The 24,084-nt window shown below is 47.6% G+C and overlaps 1 protein-coding gene across 4 annotated transcripts; it reads left to right on the top strand.

Annotated features, from left to right (window-relative positions):
• Positions 1-527: 527 nt before the first annotated feature.
• Positions 528-22,129, top strand: TOP1MT (DNA topoisomerase I mitochondrial). 4 transcript variants are annotated; one of them, XM_059478826.1, is made up of 22 exons: positions 528-682; positions 983-1,069; positions 3,691-3,785; positions 4,014-4,077; positions 4,202-4,278; positions 4,712-4,802; positions 6,645-6,703; positions 8,611-8,683; positions 8,809-9,773; positions 11,654-11,769; positions 12,995-13,116; positions 13,687-13,809; positions 14,120-14,307; positions 15,060-15,204; positions 16,528-16,671; positions 17,202-17,387; positions 17,867-17,935; positions 19,075-19,189; positions 19,664-19,791; positions 20,472-20,566; positions 21,031-21,180; positions 21,380-22,129. In XM_059478826.1, exons 3-22 carry the CDS (start codon positions 3,748-3,750, stop codon positions 21,480-21,482), a joined length of 3,051 nt encoding a protein of 1,016 aa, XP_059334809.1. In that variant the 5' UTR covers positions 528-682; positions 983-1,069; positions 3,691-3,747; the 3' UTR covers positions 21,483-22,129. The 4 variants fall into 4 exon arrangements, with proteins under 4 accessions (XP_059334809.1, XP_059334807.1, XP_059334810.1 ...); XM_059478824.1 differs by lacking the exons at positions 528-682; positions 983-1,069 and adding an exon at positions 2,692-2,778; XM_059478827.1 differs by lacking the exons at positions 528-682; positions 983-1,069 and adding an exon at positions 3,037-3,141 and having other exon boundaries at positions 4,715-4,802.
• Positions 22,130-24,084: the final 1,955 nt, after the last annotated feature.

Below are 24,084 nucleotides of genomic sequence, written 5' to 3'. Positions count from 1 at the left end.
TTCAAACCCACCTTATACAGCGATCCCAGACGGGGCGAGGGGTTAAACCCCCTTTCCCCTCACAGCGTAAATACCCCCAAAATCCCCCTCCCAAAGATGCCCCAGCAAAAGGGACCCTCCAAAACCTCCTTCCAGAGCCAAACCACAACTCCACAGCCCTGCCCCACCCCGGGGCGCCCCGGGACCCTCCGGCCGTGCCCCCGCTCACCCCCGGTGCCCCCTCAGGCCCCGCCAGCCCCTCAGCGACCGCGGCGGCTCCGCCGAGCGCGGGGCATAAGCAGGGCGGAGGGGCGGGGTTTAGCCGCCATGCAACCAATAACAGCGCCGTACAGCATTGATGGACAGTAGCGGTACCCAATAGATGCGCGGAATTGGGAGAGGCGGTAGGGGGGAGGAGCGGAGGGGCCGTTGCCCGTGACAACGGTGGGAATTAGAACGCGGGTGACGTCACGGGAGGCGGGGTTCTGCGCCCCGCCCACAGGCGCGGCTGGAGTCGGGCCGCCCCTCACGGCTCCGCAGCTGGGTGGGCTCCGAGCCCGGGCCGGACACATCTGGAGGATCCCAGCTGAAACAAGGGGCGCCTTCCGCATCCCGACCACATCTGGAAGGCCCCCGACTCCAGCCAGGCGATTCCAGCCGCGTCTGGGCCTGTCCGCACTCGCTGCCTCACATCTGGGTGCTTGTATGTTCCTACCACGGGCACATCTGGATGACCCCACTAACCACAAGGAGCCCCCAGCTCCCATCTCAGCCACATCTGGGCTGCTCAACTTCAGTCCTCCGACACCCCCCTGGCCACATCCCTCCCTCATTTTGCCCCTGTACCCTCCTCTCCCTGGCTGCCCCCTCCTCTCCTCAACATCTGGGCTGCTATGCCCTTGCCCTGTTGGTAGCTGGTCCACTATAAGCCATAGTTTAATATTAAATGTAACGAAAAAATGATGAAGAAATAAAATCAAATCCACTTTATTCCTTTTTGCAGGCAAATCCTGCCCCGTATTCCTGCTCTGAACCTTTGTCGCCAGCCACAAGAACGTCCCTGAGTTTTACGTGGGCCACAATGAAATTAGTGAGTGATGAATCCCATTCATATTAATGAGACACAGGGAATTCTGTGCGGATCCAGCTGCTTATTGGGTGGAAAATGTTAGCCCAGGATACATTAAATATTTTAGAGGGTGTGGATTTATTTTATAACTGCAGTTATTATGCCTGTTCTGCCTTTCCCAGTTATTTTTTCTCATCAGGGCTGTGTGATCCCAGGGAAGGGCTTCTCTCCCTCCAGGATTTTCCAATCCAAAAGGAACAGATGTAATAGAAAAGTGGAATTACTGATTAATCTGAAATATTTCATGGATACATCCCCCAACAGCTGCCGTGGAGTCACCAAACAGTGCAGGGATCCCATTCCACTTTGGTTCTCCCTAAGGATGAGCTAAACCCACTTTGTGCTCCAATTTTCCCAAGCAGAGCTCCGGTTGGAGCTCCCATTCAAATTCCAATTCCAATTTCCCATTGCAAAGAGCATCTACAAAGAGAAAAATACACAAAAATACACAAAAACTCAGCTTAATTTTTAATAGATTCATCCCAGGTTGTGCTTGGGTGGGACTGAGGAGCAAACTGGAGCTGCTCCAGGCTAGGGCAGGTTTTTCCCAGCTCACATCCCTGCAGAACCCATAGTGGACATGGAAAACTTAGGAGAAAGCTGAGTAAATCTCACGGAACTCAGGGAAAACGGGAGAAATCCAAACCCAGGCTGCCCTTGGAAGGAGGCGGACAAGGGCGAGCAAGCCCCGGCTTGAATTTGTCCTTCCCTGCTCCCTTCCCTGGGGCTGGCTCCCATCCCTGGACAACCTCCACTCATCCAGCCAGAAAGGTGGCTTGGATGTGTTTTTTTTCCTGGGATGGCGCAACAGGGATCAAAGAGGCTTTCCCAGATCCAGCCCTTCCTCCGGGGGTTTCCGCTCCCGGCCGCGAACCGGGCAGGACCTTCCCAAGGGAATGCGGGGTCCCCCCTCCTCATCCTGGCTGGGGATTCCACATGGAGCAGTGCCCTTCGTTGACCCAAATCCCTGAGTTTTCCTGCAATTATGGGATTGGTTTGGGTTGGAATGGGATTGAGAGGTCATCCAGTACAGAGGGCAGGGAGACCTTCCACAATAACAGGTTGATCCAAGGCCTTGGACATTTCCAGGGATGAAGCAGCCACAGCTTCTCTGGGAATTCCATTCCAGCCCCTCACCACCCTCACAGCCAAGAATTCCTTCCCAAAATCCCATCTAATCTCACCCCATTCCAGTTTAAAGCTCTTCCCTTTGTCCTGTCCCTCCATCCCTTGTCCCTAGTCTATCTCCAGTTCTCCTGGAGCTCCTTTAGGCCCTGGAAGGGGCTCTGACGTCTCCCTGAATCCTTCCTTTTTCCCCTAATTTGGGGAAAGCTTTTGCCCATTATCCCAATTTCCCCCATCCAATTCCCAGGTGTGCTGCTCACACCTGGTTTGGGATGGATGAGGACATTGGGAGGCTCAGCTGGGGTGAGTTTCTTGATGACATCAGGGGCAGGTTGGAAGCAATGGACTCATCCCATGAAAAGGGCTGGAGAGGAGTGGGATGGGTTTTAGGATGAGGGTTCTGGGCAGTAGGACCCAGTGGGATCTGGGCTTTGTGCCCAGATTCCTCTACATGCAACCATGGAGCTCTGATGAATGAGAGGCAGCTGAGAAAAGTTGGATTTGGGGATTAATTATGTAATTGAAGAGGAAGCATCTCCTGCCAAGTAGGTTTTTCCTGATTATTTTTAAATCCATATTTTCACCCCCATTCTCCACTTGAGTGGTCCAAAGTATTTCCCTGCTTCCCAGGTCTCCTTGCTGAGGAGCTGCTGGTTGAGGGACACTCCCAAAATTCAGCTTTTGGGCTAAAACTTCATTTCCCAGGGTGCATCCTGGGCTGGGAGCCTCCAATCAGGATGAGGGACACTTTTAAGGAGTTTCCTGGGAGAGGGGGGACTTCCCTTAGGGAAGCAGGTGGGTGAGGAGTGAGGTCTTTTCCGGGCTGGCTGGGATTGGGAATGTTCTCCTCTACCAACTGAGCTTCATCCTCACTGCAGCTGCAAGTGCTCTTGGCACAGCAAAGCCTGGTAAAATAAGGAATTTTTCTAAGTGTTTTCTACTCCCAAAAACTTTTTCAGGGTATTTCAGACTGTTTTTACTCAATCTTTGATAAATACTGGGGGTTTTTCCTTCAATGTAGACGTTTTTCATGGATGGGGACTAGGAATATGACCTGTATTCCTTGCATCCTCTAGAGTTTCTAGGGAAAACAGGGATTTAGGAGAGTCTGGCTGCTCCATGAGAAGAGGAGAGGGGAGAAGTGGTGGTGGGGACTCAATATCTCAATTTACCCAATTTCTCTGCTGTGCTTAATTGTTATTAATTGTGGTGGTGGAAGCTGTGAATTCCTGAACTATTTTAGGGAATTTCCTCTTTTTTTTTTCCTCTTCCTGCCTTTTATTTTGCCACTTCCAGCAGTAGTTCAGGGACTGAGTTTAAGTTTTTTTCAACATGGGTCCTCATTAAATCTGAGCTTGGCCCTGTGGGCTCCAAACTTTGGGATTGAGCTGTTGGGGTTTCCTTGGAGATCAAAACTGCGATGGCACCAACTCTGTGCTGTTTCCATCTCATTCCAGTGACCATCCTTGGATTCTGTGCCTTAGCACTCCCAAGAAATTGTGAATGACGGAGCCATGGGGGTGTCAAAAGCCAGCGAGGTGAAGAGCAGCAGGTGGGTACCATGGGGCGTGGCAGGGAATTTTGGGGGGGCTCCTGCTTTGTTATCGCACTGGTTTTCCTCGGAGTTTCATGCTCAAGCAGAGAAATTGCTCCGGAATTCCTTTTGGGAAGCATTTTTTGGTGCTGCTGGGCATAAGGATTAGGAAGTATGGCATCATGCCATGGCTTGTGGTTACCACCAAGGGTTGGTTTCAGTGGGATCAATTCTTCCTTATCCCAGGAAGCGAAAGAATGACTTGGAAAATGGGCAGGACAAGCCAAAGGAGCTGGAATGCACAGAGAAGGTACCACACCCCCCTCTGTGCTTTGGGGTGACCCTTGTACTTATCCAAAAAAAAAAAATCTGTGGGATTCAAACCCATGGCATGAACTTCCTTTTCCTTGATCCTGCTCTATCCTGGTGCGAAGCCTTCCACAGTAAAAGGGAAGAAGAAAGAAAAGTCAAAAGCCAAGGAAAAGCCACTGCAGGAGAACATCATCAGCAGGTCAGTCCTTGGAATGGGCTTTTCCATCTGGGATATCCCAGAGTTGTGCATGGGAATGCCACAATGTCCAGCTCTGCTTTCCTTGTGTTGCTTTGATTATCAAATGAGTTTTTAATAGGGAAAAATAAAGGGCATGCAGTGATGGGAAAGGGGGAATCACCTTAAGGTGAAGGATGGAAGGTTTCGATTGGATATTGGGAAGGAGTTCTTCCCTGGGAGGGTGTTGAGCCCCTGGCACGTGCTTCACAAAGAAGCCATGCCTGCCCCATCGCTGGAAGTGTCCAAGACCGAGTAGGATAGAGCATGGAAAAACCTGGAATAGCAGAAGGTGTCCCTACCCATGGAAGCAGCATGGAACAACATGGTCCCTTCCAACCCAAACCATGATCCTAAAATATGTTTGTGTCCCTTCTCTGTTCCCTTTGTGGCCAAGAAGCTCCCTGGAGCAGGAGGCTGTGGATGGGAACAGCCTTGGCTCGAGCCTCTGGAATGGGATCCAAGCCGAGGAGGGAGCTGCACCCTCGGTACGTGGTGGTGGTCGCTGTGCTGAAGGACTGGGGAGCATTCCTGGGGTTTGTTCCCAAGGGAATTGGGAGGGTTCTGTCTTGTGGTCTCCTTCCAGCTCCTGGAAGGAGCTTTTGAGCACCTGGAATTAAATTAAGGATTGAATTTCCTGGTTTTGGGGTTTAATATGTCACATTTTGGTGGCACCTGTGGGGAGCGTCAGGATATGGGTGATTCTGATGTCCTAAGCAGAAGGTTGGGATTGGGAATCTCTTCCTCAGGAATTTGGTTTTCACTGCTTTCCTTGTTCATACACCCCCTGGAAGTGTCCAAGGCCAGGTTGAATAGGGCTTGGAGCAACCTGGGATAGTGGGAAGTGGAAGTGAAATGAGATGATCCTTAAGATCCTTTCCAACCCAAACCATTCCGTGATCCTTTCCTTGTGCTGGAGAACACAAATCCCAGGAAATCCCCGCTATATTTTGCTTTTTCCTGTGTTAATTTGTCCTCTTGGTGGAGATCATGGATCTGGACACTCTTTGTCCTGTTGTGTAAATCCAGCAGAGATGCTTTTCCTTTTTCCCTCTTTCCATCCTTCTCACAAACAGGATCCCAAATGTCCCCAAACTCTCCTGGATGGATCAAATTAATGGAGAAGCCTTGAAACCCCCTGTGGTCCCAACATTCCCAGTACAACCATCAGGCATTTTCAGGCAGGAATGACTTTGGAAAGCCATGCCTCTTCCTGAATTTCCCAACAGCTTTTCTGAAGGATTGTGAATCCAAGAGCAGGCGTGTTCCCAGGGAATGAAAGTTTATGTGGACCTAACCAACCTGTAATTAACTCAGGGTTTTATTTTCCCCTTAATGAGTTCACCCAGCAGCTTTCAGGAGAAATCCCTCTGTGGTTTTGGCTTCCCTTGAAAGCCTTGGGAAGAGAAACTTGGGGAAGTCGGGATTTAGAGTGAGAACCTCGGAGCTTGGCAAGCCCTGGATGAGGCTGGGATGAGTTTTGGGATGCCTTGTGTGGTCAGGAGCAGGAGAAGATGGTTCCAGCTTGGAAAACAAGTGTAAAACCAGTGGGATGGGATTTCTGGTGGCCTCCAAGGGACAGAATTTAAGTCTCTGTGTCCCCTACAAGCTCGGTTTCTTTTAGGTTCTCATTTATGTTTTGATGGTTTTTTTTCCTTTCTCTAGGATTTCTGGTGGCCTCCATGGGTCACATTTTAGGGCTCTGTGTCCCCTCTGTGTTTTTTTAGTTTTTAAAAATTTCCTTATAGGTCCCCATTTTCCCTATATTTTGAAGTTTTTTTCTTTTCTCCAGGATTTCTGGTGGCATCCATGGGTCAGATTTTAGGGATCTGTTTGTGTCTACTAGAGCTCATTTTCTTTTAGCTCCTATCCCCGCCCCATTTTCTCTATTTTTTTTTTTCCTTGCTTTCTGCTCATCCTTATTGTATTTCCCACCCCATGGCTTTGCTCCCCACCTCTCTTTCCCTCTTGCCATCTGCTGCAAGGGTGATTTCATCTTCCAAGCACCTGGAATTTGATCCATCTTTATTTTGGAGCCCTCCCATCCCTTCTGTTCCCTGGATTGCTCTCCCAGCAGTGTTTCCAATGAGCAGGTGGTTGAGGAGGGAGTTTATTTCCTTTATTTATCTATAAAATTTTTTTATTGTGCTGTTGGAAGGAAACCAGGGATTTCCTAACCACGTAAAACCTCAAAACTTGGGAAAACCTGGTATTTTGGATTCCTGGATTCCAGCCAAGGGGGCAGGGAGGGAAAAGTGCTGGTTTGGGGGTGATGCTGCTTTGGGGTACCTGTGCCAGGGGACCTTTCCCAAATCCTTTATATTTTCCAGGAGGAGACCAAAGCAACCTCCCCTCAAGGGCCAGCAGTGGGGCTGGAAGGCCCTTCCAGGTGAGTTGGGTCATTTTTTGGATTATTTTTCTTCCAGAGAACTGGAATTTTGTCCTTTTTCTTCTCCTCACTGTGGAGCTGCACAATCCTGGTTTTCCCTGCTGAATCACTGGTGCCTTCCCAGAGCATCTTCTCCACATCCTGGTGTTTTCAGTGACTTTAAACCTTTCTAAAACCAATCCCAAGTGGGATTTGAGGCTCAATCCTGGGATTTGAGGGTGGAGAGGGAAGTTTCAGCCCCATCCACCCTCCCCAGTCCAGCAGGGTGTGATCGCTCAGGTGCACATTCCTACATAAATTTGGGGAAGTCCTGGTGGGAAAGGAAGTCCTGGGGAAAGGCTGTTCTTTCCCTCTAGATCCTGGCAGAGATAACAAACAGAATTCCTAAAGCTGGTTAGTCCTCTCTGCCTCATAAAAATTCCCAGTTGAGAGGCCTCTAATAAAACCTGGGGAGGAAGGAGCTGATCCCAAAAGGTGCTGGAATTTTGCCTTCTGAGTCATGGATCTGCTCCCTGCCAATGGGATTGGAGGGGCTGAGCGTGTTTTGCAGGATGGTTTTCCCTAAGGAGTTTAGTGGGATTGTGTAACAGGGAGCAAAAAGCATCTGGCTCCTGGTTTTTTGCTTTTTTTTTTTGGGAAACTTGTTTCCATCCCAAGCCAGCTCGAAGGTTTTCCTTGCTTTGATGTCCCACAGTCTGGTAATTAATTATCTGCCTAGATTAATTTATGCAAAGGGACCAAAATTCACGCTTTCTGTTGCAGAAATTTTGGCTAAAAGCAGGAATTGTGGCTCTTCTTTATTTGGAAGTCCAGGAAGAGAAATCATTATCCTGCTTGGGAGGAGGAAGCTGGATTTCCAACTCTTTTTTTGGGAAGGATCAGGGCAGCTGGCTGTGCTTCCTAAGGGATCCTGCTGCAGGATCCAGGAGCTGAGAAAAGCAGGGAATGGATCTGATGAGCTTAGCTCCAGGCTTAGCTAGGATGGACCAGAGGATTTGATTGGGAGGTGACAATGACTCAGAATGGAAAGGGACACCATCACCTCAACATTAAACTCATGGAGTTCTTAGGGATGGAAAAAATATCCAAGATCACCATTAAACCATGTCCCTAAAGCACCACATCCACAGGGTTTTGGAATACTTCCAGGGATGGTGATCCTACCTGGACAGCCTCTTCCAGTGCTTGACCACCCTTTCAATGAGGAATTTTTTCCTAATACCTCACCTAAATCCACCCTTTGGAGTTTAAGGCTCAGCCTAGGAGACATAAACTTGGTTTAGACTCTGCTGCTGTTTCCTCATTCTTATTTTGCTTGATTTTTTTCTGGAATATGCACATCTGGAAGACTCACAACTCCCTGCCTTGGGAGAAAATATAGGGGCAGGTTGGTGCTTTATAAGGGTTGCAAATCCCACAGAATTCCCAAAGATTCACCTGAACTCTCTCTGAGCTGAGCAGGGAAACACTCCTGGGTTCCTCACCCATATGGATGGTGCAGATCATGGATGCAGATCATTGTCCTGTTGTATTGATGAGGCTCCTTCCCTGCCCATTCCCCACTGGAATCATCCCCAGGAATTGTGTCCCATCTGTCTCCTTTTCCAGTGTGTCCATGGTTGGCCTGATCCCTTCCTTTGTGCTATTGGTGCTGCCAAACCTTTTCTCCTGAGGTTTTTCTGGGAATATTTCCTTAGGACTTCCCCTGTTTTGTCTGGAGACCTTGTGGTTCCGCTCCTTTGAACTTCCTCATCCCATAAAATCCAGCTTGGGGTCATTCCCTGCTGCCTTGGGATTTCTCCATCCGTGATGCTGCCATGGTTGAAGGGAATTGAGGGAGCAATTCCCTAATTTGGGATGGAAAAGGGGAATGCTGGTGGTGAGAACTGGCTGTGATGTCGTTGTAGGTCCCAGGACCAATCCCAGGGAACAGGACCTGCAGTGGGAGAGCAGCACTTGGAGACCCAGAATGGAATTGGGGTAGGAAAACTGGGGGGGGAACGTCACCCCTTGGACCTAATCCTGCTTCTCCAGCATTCACTTGGGATTTGGGATAACCTCTCTGTTTTCCCAACATCTCTTCCCTTTATTCCTGCTTCCCACAGGTCCCAAGTGAAGGTGTTGCTGGTGGGGTTGCATCCCCCTCTGGAGATCCTTTGGAGAGGGATGTGGGGCTCACAGCTGTGAGGGAGAGTGAGGAGAAGCAGCTGGATCCCCCTATCCCACAGCAGGAAGAGGATTCCCAAGCCCCAGAAAGAAAAAGAGGGAAGAAACAAGAGGAAAACAAGCAGGAAAGGGGATTTAAGAGAAAAGGAGGGAGGAAACATGAGAAAAACAAGCAGGGAAAGGGGTTGAAGAGAAAAGGAGGGAAGAAACATGAGAACAACAAGCAGGAAATGAGACTGAAGAGAAAAAGAGGGAGGAAGGATAAATTTGAGGATTTGATGGATGGCATTGAGGAGGAGGATGAAGGCAGGAATTGGGAAGGGGGATGGGGAAGAGCCAAAAAACAGAGAAGCAACAGCAGCCAAGGATGGGATGAAGGGAAAAGAAAGCGGGAGAAGGGGAAAGCAAAGAAGCCCAGCAGGGGGAAAGTGAAGAGGGTGGAAAAGGTGGGGAAGAGGAAAATAAAGAAGGAAAAATTGCTGAAAGAGGAACAAGAGATGGAGAAAGATGAGGAGGGAGAGAAAGGAGTGGGAAGTGAGGAGCAGAGGGTGGGAAAGGGAAGTGGAAGTGGAAAAGGAGTAGAGAAGGAGGAAGAGGTGGATGAGAAAGGGAATGAAGGATTGGGAGAGGGCAGGAGTTCAGAGATGGGGCAGGAGGTGAAGGAGGAAAAGGATGAAGGGAAGGGAGATACTCAAGTGGAAGAGAAAAAGAAGAAGAAAAAGAAGAAAAAGCCAGAGGTGGAAACAGAAGAGATGGAGAAAAAGAGTGAGGAGGAGGAAACCCCAGGGAAAACTGGGAAAAGGAAATCTAAGGAAGGAGAAGAAAAGAAAGAGGAAGAGAAGAACAATAAAAAGACTAAAAAACAGAAGGAAGAAGAAAAAGAGGCAGAAAACAAATGGAAATGGTAAGTTCCAGTGTGCCTTTGGCAGGTCTAACCCTGGGACTGGGATTTTAATTTTATTTTGTGGGGCAAAACAGTGAAAATTCCTATTTTTTTTCTATTTTCCTATATTCCCTTGAGCCTTGAACTCGCCACTCTTGGAAATGGGTGAGAGATCAGGGAAGGTCTGGAATGCACATCAGGATTTGTATAATTATTTTTACTTTAAAATTTATTTGTAATATTTATTTCTCCTCCAGTGTTTTTTCCTGGTGCCCATCCTGGGAAGGGAGAAACTCATAATTATTGGAAGGAAGTAATAATAATAATAATAATAATAATAATAATAATAATAATAATAATAATAATAATAATAATTCCAAGACAGCAGCACCTCTATCAGGGAGCTGTAGAGGGTCTGAATTCCTTCCCCACTTCCTCCTCCAGCAGATTTGGGCTGATCCAGGCAGGTATTTTATAGGAAAGGGTGTGGAATGTGGCTGCTGGATTATTTTTTGGAAGTGTGACTTCAGCCACTTGGTGTCACTCTCTCCCAGATCTCCCCAAGACCTGGGCCAGAGCAGGAGGATTTTTAGGATTTTAGCTTTTTGGGAGTCTGTGACAAACCCTGATCTGGGAGGAGCCGTTTTCCCGGAGAGGGATATCCCTGGAGCTTTGAGGTGGCCCTTGAAGGATCCAGGGTGGCGTGAAAAATAAGATTTTATATATTTTTTTCCTAATCAATGCCTTGTTTGGAATGGCTGGATCCTGGTTGGTATGTAGGAATTCAATCCCCAAAAAATTATCCACAACTACATTTCCCATGAGGAAATGCCCTCCTTTGCCTCTGGGTGGGTTCATGGGGGCTGTGCAAGGTGAGTGTGGGGGATGCTTTGCAGGGATTTGTGATCCCAGAATTTTGGGAAGAGAGATGATCACAGAAATGATCCTGACACTGCCTTTCTCTGAGGCTTTCAGCCCAAATTCCAGAAGTTTGTTGGTTTTCCTTGACTATTTAATTTCCTCTGTTTTTACGGTAAAATGCACCTTTGGGTACCATGAATTTATTCCACTCTGCTTCCCATGGGGAAGAAAAAAAAATCACAAATAACTTCTGGGGCATTGTTGAGTGAGAAACAGGAATTTTGCTTTCTCTGTGTGGAATCTTGCTGTGTTTTCCCAGAAATCCTTGGCTTTTTTTTTTTCCCTGGAGATGCTGGGATTAAGGGACCAGTGCCAGCCTGGCTGTGGGACACAGATCCTTGCCTGTCCCCTGCTGTCACCAGTGCTCTTCCTCTGACCCTAACCTGTGGTTTTACCCTTCTTTTTAGAGTCCTGCTATCCCAGTTGGATTTTTTTACATGATTTTTTGTAATTTTTAAATTTAATTTTACTGTAATTTTTGTTGCTGTTTTTTAAATCTTCCCAGTCAAAACTTGTAGTGGCTTTAAAATCCCATTTGCTCTGACAGGGGGAAAGATTTTTAAGGTCTTACTTGTGTTAAAATTTAAGTTTTCAATATTTATGAGGCATAGCTTTCCCAGAGAAGCCCTGGCTTCCCCATCCTTGGAAGTATTCCTTGGATTGGATGGGGTCTGGAGCAACCTGGATTAGTGGAAGGTGTCCCTGCCCATGGGAATGAGTTGGAATGAGGTGACTTTTAGGATCTCTTCACTCCCCCCCTGAGTTCCTCCATGTCACCACACCTCAATTTCATGGATTCCATTCCAGTTTTCCCTGTTTTAAAGAACAGGGAAACTGAGGCAGCAGCGCAGAAAATGGGATTTCACCTGGAATTTTTATCAGCTGTCTCTGCTCCGAGCATTCTCCCAATGTGACCTTGGGAGGTGGTGCCAGGTGTCAGATTTGGGATGTTCTCCTGGACTCCTGTGTGTTTGTTCCAGGTGGGAAGAGGAGAAGAAGGAAGATGGAATCAAATGGATGCAGCTGGAGCACCGAGGGCCTTACTTTGTGCCCCCCTATGAGCCCCTGCCCAAGGATGTGCAGTTTTATTACGATGGTACAGCTGTGGTGGGACCTGGGCCTTGGGGTGCTGTCCTCTCCTCAGGGAATATGAATATCCCGTTGGAAAAGCCATGGGTTGAAGCTGGAGGATCTTACACGTGGTTGGAATTATGGAGGTTTTTGGGGAGCTGTTCCTAATTGCTGTTTTTTCTCAGTAAGCTGCATTTTGGGTTTGAGCTTTGTCATCTCATCCATGCTTTCCAAAGAGCTGGAAAAATGGGATTTTACTAATCCATGGCCTCAGGGACTGACACATCCAAGGATTTTGGCTGGGCTGCTCCAAGCTCCTGATGTCCCCAGGGTCACCTCACATCACACTCAGGGTGTCACTGGCAGGACAGATCCAGGCTTTGGCTGCCTCTGTGTTTTCCTGACATTCCCGTTTGGTTTCCTGCCATTCCTAGCTTTCAGTTCATCCCTGAACTCATTTCTGATGGATCAAGGGTGGGGGAAATCAGGACACTGAGGGTCAGCCCAGGGATGCTGGAGATGGAAAGGGATCGCATTCCCTTGGTGTTGCTCAGTTCCCTGGAGATTCCCATACTTTTTTTGCTGTAGGAAAAAGGCCATTTTGGGAAAAGGAGGTGCCTGGCAGCACCAGTGGGCACTGCTGGGACATCCATGGGGCTGTCAGGGATTTTGGCTCCATGAGGAGGAGCCTTGAGCAGGGTTTGGACCTTCTCTGTGATCTTTGAGGTGTTGTGGATCTGGGCTGGTGGCTTTGGAATTTGGGATCTTTGATGTTGACTTTTTTTCCCCAAAAATATCACTGTTCCTGGATGGAAAAGTGTTTGTGGACAGGCAACAACCCCAAGTAGGACGGGCCCATGGATGAGCTGGTGTTTGGGGATTGTCATGGAGCTGCTCCAGAGCTCCATTCCCTTCAGTCCAAAAATCCCAAAAACCAGTGGTTCAAGTAGGAATCAGCCATTCCCTGGACATCTCCAGAGGACTTTTTCCTAAAAAAAGTTATTTCCAAGTTATTCTTAGGATGATCTAAGATATTCCTTGGTTTTGTTGTATTTCTCCAGCCAAAGAGCTCAAAAGGGGATAGTGGGTTTGCCTCCAAGAAATGATTCGAGATCCTTAGAAAATCTAAGAAATAATCCAAAATTCTGCCCAGAGAAGCTGTGGCTGTCCCATCCCTGGAAGTGTTCTGGTTGGACAGGGCTTGGAGCAGCCTGGTCTAGTGGAATTTGTCCCTGCCCCTCTTTTCCCAGGAAAACCCTTGAAGCTGAGCCTGGCCACAGAGGAAATCGCCACGTTTTATGCCAAAATGTTGGATCACGAGTACACCACCAAGGAAATCTTCCAGAACAACTTCTTCCATGACTGGAGGAAGGTACCTTCCCTGGGAGGGCTCCTTGGTATCCATGAAACCTATCAGCCCCAGGCTGTGGTGTGGGATGGAGGGAATGTGGGGGTTTATTCCTTATTTAGAATTATTTGTAATTGTGAGGGTCTAAATCCTGATTTTTTTCTATGGGGGTTTTGTTTGTTTGTTTTTTTGTTTTTGGTTTTTTGTTTCTTTTGTTTTTTGTTTTTGTTTTTTGGACTGGGATTTGCTTTCTGTGCTCCCTCTGAGTTTTAGTGATGGGTACAGGTGGTGGATCTTGCAAACAGCTCCAAAACCAGTTTGGTGTACCAAAGATTAAAGGAATAACCTTTGATCCCAAAACAACCCCACACTCTTTCTAGGGAATGTTTACACCTCCCAAATATATTTGGTGCTGTCCCTGCAGTTGTGTTTGGGGAGTTTTTCTCATATTAGTTTCTTCTACCCCAGAACTGGCTGTCTTTGTTAAAAAAATGAGTCTCTATTCCCTTTTCTAAGAACAGGCACAAGCAGAAGCTCCATGTGGAATTAGTTTTCCCTTCTGCCTTTTCCCAGCCTCTCTCATCTCTTTCCCAGGAAATGACCTCAGAGGAGCAAGAGATAATCAAAGACCTGGACAAATGTGACTTCGGGGAGATCCACAAATATTTTGTGGACAAAAATGAGGCTCGTAAAGCACTTCCCAAGGAGGAGAAGCAGGTGAGGACTGGTTCCTATGACACGTTTTGGGAATTTTGTCTTCCTGGTGTTGTGCTCTGAGCTTGGATTTCTTTAATCCGGCTCTGTCTCCATGGCCATTGCCCCTCTTTGCCTGAATTTTATCTGCACATTCCATGGCTTTTCAGGGTGCCAGTCATCCTTGGATCATGCTTTGGAGTCCTTCCCTGTCCAGAGGATTGTGGATTTTGCCAGGGGAATGATGGCACTTAGACTTCTTGGTTGGAGTGTTAAAGCTCCTTTCCACTCCAAACCATTCCGATTTATTTTTTTGGTGGTGTCCTGGTTTCAGAAGCTGAAGGAGGAGGCGGATAAGATCCAGGAGGAATACGGGTACTGCATCCTGGATGGGCACCGGGAGAAGATTGGCAACTTCAAAACTGAACCTCCAGGGCTCTTCCGTGGCCGTGGGGAACACCCCAAAATGGGGATGCTGAAGAAGAGGATCATGCCTGAAGATGTCGTCATCAACTGCAGCAAGTGGGTTTTCCTTGGAAGTGCTGAGCTCCTGGGGCTTCCCTTGGGATTGGGGGGAACTGGGAATTTCCTCTACCCAGAGCTGGGGTCTTTCCATCTTCTAAAATCCCTGTTTTCCACATCCTGAGAATGTTTTTCCCTCTGAGTTTTGTGAGCTGGAGTGGTCTTAGCCACCCATTTGAAGACCTTGATTCAAAGCATTCCCCACCAGTCCAGCAAGTTTTCCTGTTGTTCTCAGCATCCAAATGATAAACACCTGATTGTGGGAAGGGTCTGGAGCATCAGGAGCAGCTGAGGGAGCTGGAAGGGCTCAGACTGGAGAAAAGGAGGTTGAGGGGGAACCTTCTAAAACTCCCTGGACAGGAAGGTGGAGCCACATAGGGCTTGGCTTCTTCTTCCAGAAAAAAAATGACAGGAGAAGAGGAAATGTTCTCAAATGGTGGGAGAGGAAGTTTAGGTTGGATATTAGGGAAAACATCTCCACAGAAAGGGTTGTCGGGCACTGGATTCCACCCAGGGCAGTGGTGGAATCACCAGCCCTGCAGGGGTGTGAAAGCTGTGTAGATGTGGCACTTGGGGACGTGGTTTGGTGCTCCTGGCAGTGCTGGTTCATGATCAGACTCAGTCTTGGAGGGATTTTCCAACTTTAATGATTCCATGTTGTGAAGTAATTCTAGGTGAATTCCATGCTTTCTCAATCTTTGGCTCGCTGGAAACTTCATGGTCTGAGGGCTCTAATCCTGCTCTTCCCACAGGGATTCCAAGATTCCCGAGCCCCCAGAAGGCCACAAGTGGAAGGAGGTGCGCTTTGACAACACAGTCACCTGGCTGGCCTCGTGGACGGAGAACATACAGAACACCTTGAAGTACATTATGCTGAATCCCAGCTCCAAGCTGAAGGTTGGAATAATGCCCTTGGTCAGGTGAAAAAAATCTGGGGAAGCCAGGATGTGGAGTATCAAAAAAAAAAAATTTTTTTCCTGACTCTTCTCTTAAAAGTGGATAAAAAAAATGAGGGGAACGACAGATGATTGTGAAGCATCAAACTTATTCCAAGGAATGGGTTGCTCCTGGCAGAGTGATCCTGGTGCCACATTGCTCATGTGTGTCCAGGGAAGGCTGTTGGAAGCCAGATGATGGATGAAAGGATCCACAGGGACTAAGAAGATCCACAGGGACCAGAGTTGGGTTAATTTATACCAGGAAATGGAGGGTAGGAAGAGATGGGATTGAGCTCTGTGGGAAGAGAAAGGGGATTTAAGGCTGTTTCCAAGGGCTCGGGGGAAGTGGGAATGCTGTCCAGGTGTTCACAACTGACCAAGTGCTCTGTCAGTCCACTCTGGTGTCCAAGGAGCCACCTTTGGCCATGTGTTGACTACTTGGTCCTTGCCATGCTCTGCCTGGTGGAAAACATCCTGACTTGGCCAGGATTTAGATCCAGCACGGCCAGCAGAGGGCACAGAAACCCTGGATGAGCTGTTTCTTTTCTAGTTTATTCCCTTCATGGATTTTTTTTTCCCAAGAAAACAGTGGGATTTTGTGGGAATCTACTAAATCAAGGGTTTTGGGAAAGCTTCAAAAGGCAGGCCTCAGAGACAGCAGAACTGTGATTAGAGCTAAGCAGTAGCCATGAGATAGGTCAGCAGAAAAATTATTTAAAAAGTAGAAAAGCAAGGACAAATAGAACAATGGTCTGTGTATTAATGCTTCTCTAGAATAACTCCCTAAGCTACAGAAAAGTTTATCTAGCAAGATATCAGGAAGTTTGAAGCTTAATAATGGAGCTCTGTGCATTGTGTTTTAAGGCTTACAAACAGGTATTGTATTTGAAATAAGCAGGTGTTGTTTTAACCAAAGGTACATGTGCTTATGGTGATTAGATAGAACTACTATCAATATGCTTTTGCTTTGTGTGATTGGTCAAAGAACTTATAAAGTAAATTGTAACATTAAATTCTTGGTCTGCTGCCTGGGATGTGAGCTGATGGCACCTTCCCATTGTCATAACTGTGTAATGAGACTGGTGCTGGGAAATAAAACAGATCAAGGCATGTTCCACAGCAGTCCCATCCTGGGAGTTTGTGATTTGTGCATAGACCCCAGGCCAGCAATAGGGCTTGAGCAGGACTTGGATGCTGGAGGTGTTTCTAGAGCAGAACTTGACTGGTAGGGGTAGAATAAAGATTGGGAATGGAATGGAAAATATCCTGGTTTCCATTCCAGGGGGAGAAAGACTGGCAGAAATATGAGGTCGCTCGGCGCCTGAAGGATGTTGTCCACACAATCCGGGCTCAGTACAGGAAAGACTGGAAATCCAAGGAGATAAAGAAGAGGCAAAGAGCAGTGGCCCTCTACTTCATTGATAAGGTATTCACAGCCTCCCCCCAGGTCCCTCAATCCATGTGGAAATTGGGAATTCACTTCCCTGATCCATCCCACCGTGTAGTTTTTTGTTTTGGCTGGTTCTGCCACCCAGGGTGGCTCCACATGAAGAATCTGGGGATGATTATGGAATCCTGGAATGGTTTGGTGGGCTGGACTTTCAAGATCATTTTGATCTTGATCATTTGAAGGTTGGACCTTCAAGATCATCTCATTCCAACCCCCTACCGTGGAAAGGGACACCTTCCACTTGACCAGGTGGCTCCAAGCCCCATCCAGCCTGGATTCAAAAATTTCCAGAGGTGTGGAAAATGAAAATTGTCCCTAGTTGAAGGTGTCCCTGCCCATGGCAGGGGGTTGTAATTTGATGATCCTGAAGGTCCCTTCCAAATCATTCTATGACTCTATAGATGGAGATGATCCATCTCCTCTAGTCCCGATCCACTTTATCAACCTGGCAAAGGGGAATTGAGGTGGAATGGCGCAGGATGGAGGACTCCTTACTTTCTTTCCAGCTGGCCCTGCGAGCTGGGAATGAGAAGGAGGAAGGGGAGACTGCGGACACGGTCGGCTGCTGCTCCCTGCGCGTGGAGCACATCCAGCTGCACCCTCAGCTGGATGGGCAGGAGCATGTGGTGGAGTTTGACTTCCTCGGGAAAGACTCCATCCGTTACTACAACAAAGTGTCCGTGGAGAAGCCGGTGAGTGGGGCAGGAGTAGAGGGATTGCTTGGTTGTCTGGGTTCCCTCAGTGTTTATCAGTCCCAAATTTCCAGCCAAAACCTATTACCAAGTTGTGCTTTGAAGCTGGAGAACAGGAGAAATTTTGGGATAGAGCTTCCAAGGTTGTTCTGCTCCGTGAGAGAGGAGTTCCACCTCTTGCTGGAGTACCCTCAGATGGGTTGTATGTGTAGGACTTGAAATGTCTCCATTTATATTGAATAATTTTCCTTTGTCCATGGGAAAGAAGATTTTAATGGTGTTTGTGGAGAAACTGGAATGTTGGAGATGAGAAAGATGGGGGGGAACACCCAGTGGCACCTTGAAGTTGAGAGGGTTGGTGGGATGTGCCAACACGAGGGTGAATCAGAGTCCTTCTGGAGGAGGAGAGAGATGAGGGAGATGTCTGGCAGCAATTCATTCCTTGGCCATGACCAGGGCTGTCCTTTCCCCCTCCTCAGGTGTTCAAGAACCTGCAGCTGTTCATGAAGAACAAGGACCCCAGTGATGACCTCTTTGAGCACCTCAATGTGAGTTGTCACCTCAGAGCTTTTCAAACAGTACTGGTGGCCCTGAAGGAGGAGAAGCCAAGCCATGACACCCTTGGCCACCTTTGGTTGTCGTCTCTTTGCCTTATTTTACCTCTCTGCTTTCCAGGGACCTCATTGTCACTGTTTGAACATCTTTTGAGGTTTTCCAGCCTCTTTTTGCGCTGCTTCCATATGTCCTTGTTGAGGAGCTGGATTCCTGCTCCTTCCCTCCTCCAACTCACCCACTTGGGCTTTTTTTTTAGCATAGGAAGGTCTGCCCACATTTTGGGGAATTACTCGAGGTGCCAGACTCAGCTTTTTGTTGCTTTTGCACCTCATTAGGGCTCCACAGAAGTGGGAGAGGTTGCTGGAGGAATGTGCTGCCTTCCCTCCTGGAAAAACCTCCTCCCTCATCTTCCTCGGGATGGGATATGGGATCGATGAGCAGCTCCATGTTCTCTGTAGAACAGGGATGTGATATTGGATGTGAGGTCAGGAATTATTGTTTGGAAAAGACCTCTAAAATCATCAAATCCAGGCATTAACCCAGCACTGCCAGGTGCAACACTAAACCACGTCCCCAAGTGCCAACGTGTGTCCTCTTGGACACAGGTGGGCAGAAGTTGTTGACTTCCAGAGAGATTTTTTGTGGATTTAGGTAGAATTTTTAGGCTAGTTTTGGGTAGATGATGATCTGACCCCACAAGTAGCTCTACAAACTGCAGGATTTAATTTTTTGTTAATGCCTAATTTTGGTTGCTTAGGCAGAAAATGGTCCAAAAAGAGATTTGTCCCAGCTTCTGCTTTTTCTGTTACTTCATGGAATCATGGAATGGTTTGGGTAGGACGGGACCCTAAAGACTGTCAAGTTCCAAATCCCCACCATGGACAGGGACACCTTCCACTATCCCAGGTTGCTCCAAGCTCCATCCAACCTGGCCTTGAACAATTCCAGGGATGGAGCAGCCAGAGCTTCTGTGGGAATTCCATTCCAGGGCCTCACCAGCCTCACAGGGAAGAATTCCTTCCCAATATTCTATCTAACCCTTTGTCATTTTAAAGCCACTCCTCCTTGTCCTACCACTAGAATTCCTAATGGTGAGTTTCCCTACACTTTTCCCTGTTTTTCCCTCCTCCAGACAACCTTCCTGAACAAACACCTCCAGGACCTCATGGATGGTTTGACGGCCAAAGTCTTCAGGACCTACAACGCTTCCATCACCCTGCAGGAGCAGCTCAAGGCCCTCACCAACCGTGAGTTCCAAGGCTGTGGTGTCTCCAGAGCATGGCTGAGACCAAAGGGCTCAGGAATGCCCATCCATTGCTGTGGGATCCCTAAAACTGCCCATGTCCCACCTGGGCAAGTGATGTTCCACATAGTGGGGTGGGAGTGACATGTGGGGGTGAGCAGCAAGTTGGGGATGTTGGTAAGTGAGAAATGGTGAACTCGGGGATACTCTGACTAACTGAGGGCCAGGATAGAGATATTTTCCCTCTTTTCCTTGTGTTGCTGGTTGGTTGCACTGTTTCTGCCTCCTTGGGTAGGTGAGGGATGAGTCACAGCACCAGATTGTGATGCTCAATTGTCCTTCCCCAATTCCCACAACCATTATTGCTCTCCCTGGAGAGAGAATGTGACAGCAACTTGTTTGCCTTTCCTTTTGCTGTATTCCCCGCTTTTCCCAGCTCCTGGAATGGAGTCTGAGTGATGTTTTCATTTCTTTCCAGCTGAAGACAATGTTGCAGGAAAGCTCCTGTCCTACAACCGAGCCAACAGGGCCGTGGCCATCCTGTGCAACCATCAGAGGTCTATACCAAAAACCTTTGCCAGGTCCATGCAAGTCCTCCAGGAAAAGGTGAGATGGACCCAGCTGAGAGATTCCAGACCTAATACATCCTTTATATTTTATTTTTGGGCTGGGGTGATACCTGAAAGAATCACCTTGGTCATGAACATCAGGGAATGTCCTGGGAGTAGTGGATTGCAACCCAGAGGTGGAGAGGGATGGGGTGACCTCACATACTGGGGGAAGCAACTTAGCACAGAATTTGGGTGAGTTTTTATGAGTTTGGGGCATTTTTCATCACTCTGTCTTCAAACCAAGCTGGGGGCTTTTTGTGATGGCAGCTCTGGCCCAGTTGGATCAAGATCAGGGAAATTGTTTTTTCTGTCTTTTTTGCAGGAGGAGTAGCTTGAAAATACCTTTAATTACCACTTTTAGTTGTCCTCAGTTTTTGCTCACATCCCACTGAAGGGCTGGGACTTTTTTGAGCGCTCTGGTGCTGACACAAGTCCCTCAGTCTCAGGCAGGTGTAGAAGATAGACAGATTTAGGAGCTCCAAGTGTTTGTGGCATCTGGGCTAGGATGATATTTTAGAAGATGCTAAAAAATGCTAGAGCCCAGAAAATGCTGCAGGGACAAATTGGGAAGTAGGGTTGGTAACAAACTGAGGAATGGTGTGTGAAGTAAAAGAGGGAGGAAGCTGAAACCTTCAGGGAGGTTGGAAATGTTGTCTGAGTTTTCCACCTTCACAGATCGACGCCAAGAAGAAACAAGTGGAGGAAGCCCAGGAAGAAGTGAAAAAAGCTGAAGATGAGTTTAAGGACACAAAAGAAGCCAAAGCAGAAGTGTGAGTGACTTTTCCTTGGAATCCTCCCTTTTAGAGGCATCCAGAGGGCCCGTGGATGGGGCTGATGTGTTCCCATCAGAACAGAAATGCCCATGTTTGGGATTGGGTCCTTCTTGTCCCATGGACATTTGGAAGATGGTTAAAATCTTGTGGATGGTTCCCTTCAGGGACACCTCCCACTCTCCCAGGTTGCTCCAAGCTCTGTCCAACTTGGCCTTGGACACTTCCAAGGATGGAACAGCCTCAGCTTCTCTGGGCAACCCATTTCAGGATGCTGGATTTTATTTGCCCACCTTTGATGGTGGAAATTACATTTTTATTGTTAATTTTTAATATTAAGAAAGCATCTCACCAGATCCAAACCCTTGAGAAATGGGTTAGTGCTGAATGGCACCTTTGACTCTGCCATTCCAGAGAATTTCTGGACTTTGGGACAGTCTTTGTTGTTCCTTCTCTGTCCTCAGGAACGTGGAGAAGAAGAAGAAGCTGTTGAAGAGGCTGGAGGAGCAACTGGCCAGGATGAACATCCAGGCCACGGACAAGGAGGAGAACAAGCAAATAGCTCTGGGCACATCCAAGCTGAATTATCTGGATCCCAGGATTACTGTGGCTTGGTAAGTCTGGGGTGTGAAACCATGGAATGGTTTGGGTTGGAAAGGACCTTAAAATTTGGGGTGTTCAATGGGCAGAGACCTCCCATTGTTCCAGGTTGCTCCAAGGTCCATCCAACCTGGCCTTGGAGACTTCCAGGGATGCAGTGGAGAGGACACTGCTGGGTAACTGGTCCCCACTTGTGTCTTGTGGTCTTCACAGGTGCAAGAAGTTCGGGATTCCCATCGAGAAGGTCTACAACAAGACCCAGAGGGAGAAGTTTGCCTGGGCCATCGACATGGCTGGCGAGGACTTTGAATTCTGAGCCGGTGCCTCCCACGTTAAATCCCAAATCCTGCTCATTTGGTGCTGTTGGGAAGCTGTTTTGTTTTTTTAATTTGCTGCTGCTGGTGGCTGAGGGTTGTCTGAGTTTGGTGCCCTTTTTTTTGGATGGAAAAGCAAGCACCTGGATTTCCAGTTGAAGCAGGTATTGCTGATTGGGATGTTGGACTTTGGGAACTCTTAATTCCTCTTCAGAGTTTCCATGTACTTGGCCTTCTCCTGGAGTCCTGGAAGGAGATTAAAAAAGAGCCTTAACTGTGCTGATCAACAAAATCATGTCTAATGCTGTCTTATTGGTGTAGTGGAGCTGTGCTGTCCTTTCCAGACTGAGTGGGATGGATGGGGAAACATGAGGTGATGACAGCAGGAAAACAGGAACTGCAATAGATAACCCAGGATTGTGTTAGGGATGCACTGGGGGAAAAGGAAAAAATCTCAAGGTTTTACATTTCCAGGGACTTTGTGCTCTTTTACCTCCAGGAGAGGAGAAAGTTGTGCAATTGCAGGGATATTAAATGGAAAAACCATGGGAGAGAATTTGTGTCACATCAGGAGAAGGTAGAAGGGAAGATTGGATTTAAAAGCAATTTCACATTGCAGAGGGTTAAAATTCACCTTGGCCATGAACAAAGAGCATTTTAAGCACCCCCATGTGGTAAAATTTTGTCTGGGTGAACACATCTCACTTGAGGCCATGGTAATTTCCTTATTTTCTTCACTTGGCTGTGGCTCAGCTCCTGTATCCAGAGCAGGATTGCTCTGTCCAGACAGGGGCTTAGGAAATGGGGAATTTCCTGGGAAATAGGATAATGCTGGGCCAGGCTCTGTGGGATGTGTGGTGGGGAGTGGGACCAATATTCCTGGAGCTGCTCCTGTGTTGGGATGATGCCTTTGGCATCATCCTTCCCAGTCCAGCTGGGAATGGAGCAGGCAGGGATCAACAACATAAACTGGTTGTGTTTGCTGCTTTATGGGCTGCTTTCCACATCCCCAAAAAAGGCAGTATCAGCTCATTCCTGGCAGAATTCCCACGTCCCAGTGAATCCTAGGTGTGAACAAACTTGGCATTGGCAGCAAAACCTTCTTGCACCTCAGGGCTGATGTCCAGGGCTCTGTATTCCAAAGCTCCTGGTGCTTCCCATGTGTTTATTTCCACTCATTCTTGTGTTGAAATTGTTGCTGTTTCGGTTGGAAATTGAGGTCTTGGAATGCATTTCATTAAAACCAGGAGTGATTTTGGAGGTTCTTTTGCAACTCATTCCACGTGTGGTTCTGGGTGTTCCATCCCTGGAAGCGTCCAAAGCCAGGTTGGATGTGGCTTGGAGCAAACTTGGATAGGTGTCCCTGCCCATGGCAGGAGCTTTAAGGTTCCTTTCAATCCAACCATTCTGGAATTCTATAAAATAAAGGAGTAATTCCAGAGAGGCTGAGCTGTTGCTGTCCCAAATAGTCCTGTCCATCTTCACCCTGTTTTTCCTGGAGTCCTCCAAGTGTTTCTGGCAATATTCCATAGACCTTTCCCATGGCCTAATGCCAAGGAGCTTTTCCTACTGCTCAGAACCCTGTGGAGCAGGATCATGCTCCCATCCCAGAGAGGAGGATCCCTCTCCCACCCCAATAATTTGGGGTTATTTGGTGGCTCCAGGCAATGCTGATGTGCTCAGATGACCCCTTCTCACTTTGTGCCTTCCAGGCATGGTTTCAGCTCTATTTTTCCAATGTTTTCCTGAAACATTGCACTCCATCACTGGAAATGCTCATTAAAAACCTCTGGAAATGGCACTTGAGGATATGGTTTAGTGGTGAATGTGGTGGTTGGACTTGATGATCCTAAAGGTCTTTTCCAACTTTCTGTGGTGTTTCAGGCAGAGGAAAACCTGTGTTTGTTTTGGTAACCCAAGATCATGACAGCATTTGGTGAAATTCAAAGTCAAAAGATTAGCATGTTTCCGTTGTGATTACTTCCTCTTTTTATTTAAAAAAGGGAGGTTGTGGTTTGTGACAAAACCAGAAATGACACCTTCCCATGTGATTTCTGGTTGCCTAATTTGCTTTTCATAAAAGCCTTCTTTTTCAGTGTGGGTGGGAGGAGACCTCACCCAAAATCTACCAGGGATTAAGTTGACTGCTCAGGCTGGTACTAGAACTTAGGGCTGTTCTAGGTATGTAATGGAGCGTTAATAAACAAAAAGAAAAAATAAATAACAAAAAAAACCCCAAAAAACCAACAAAAAAACCCCCAAACAAATTTAAAAAATCCCCAAAAACCATGTGAGGGTTGGGAAGCTTATACCCTTCCTGCAGCCTGGGGATGTCCTACACTGATGGCTCTGGGCAGTGTTGGTAGAGGAGCTGTTGGAGAAGATAAATTTAGGGGTGGGAGGAGGTGATGAGAAATTCCTCTTGTTTTGTTTCGGTATCTGCTGCCCCTGCCCAGACTCTTCCCAGAAAATCCAGTGTTGGGAGAATCTCTGGAGGGCTCAAGTTCAACCTTCTCCTCAACGAAAAGTCAAATCTGGCTGGGTTGTTCTGTGTTGTCTCAAACATAATTTCAATGTTTCTGTGCAGGGAGATTCCTCCAGCAT

Source organism: Ammospiza nelsoni, chromosome 1, assembly GCF_027579445.1.
Source record: "Ammospiza nelsoni isolate bAmmNel1 chromosome 1, bAmmNel1.pri, whole genome shotgun sequence".
Classification (NCBI taxonomy): Eukaryota; Metazoa; Chordata; class Aves; order Passeriformes; family Passerellidae; genus Ammospiza; species Ammospiza nelsoni.
This window is presented reverse-complemented; position numbering and strand designations above follow the sequence as displayed.

Coding starts and splice junctions, on each gene's coding strand:
- TOP1MT (XM_059478826.1), top strand. CDS start 3,748: ATGGGGGTGTCAAAAGCCAGCGAGGTGAAGAGCAGCAG. Junction 4,078..4,201: donor AGCTGGAATGCACAGAGAAG/GTACCACACCCC, acceptor CCTGGTGCGAAG/CCTTCCACAGTAAAAGGGAA. Junction 20,567..21,030: donor AAAGAAGCCAAAGCAGAAGT/GTGAGTGACTTT, acceptor CTCTGTCCTCAG/GAACGTGGAGAAGAAGAAGA.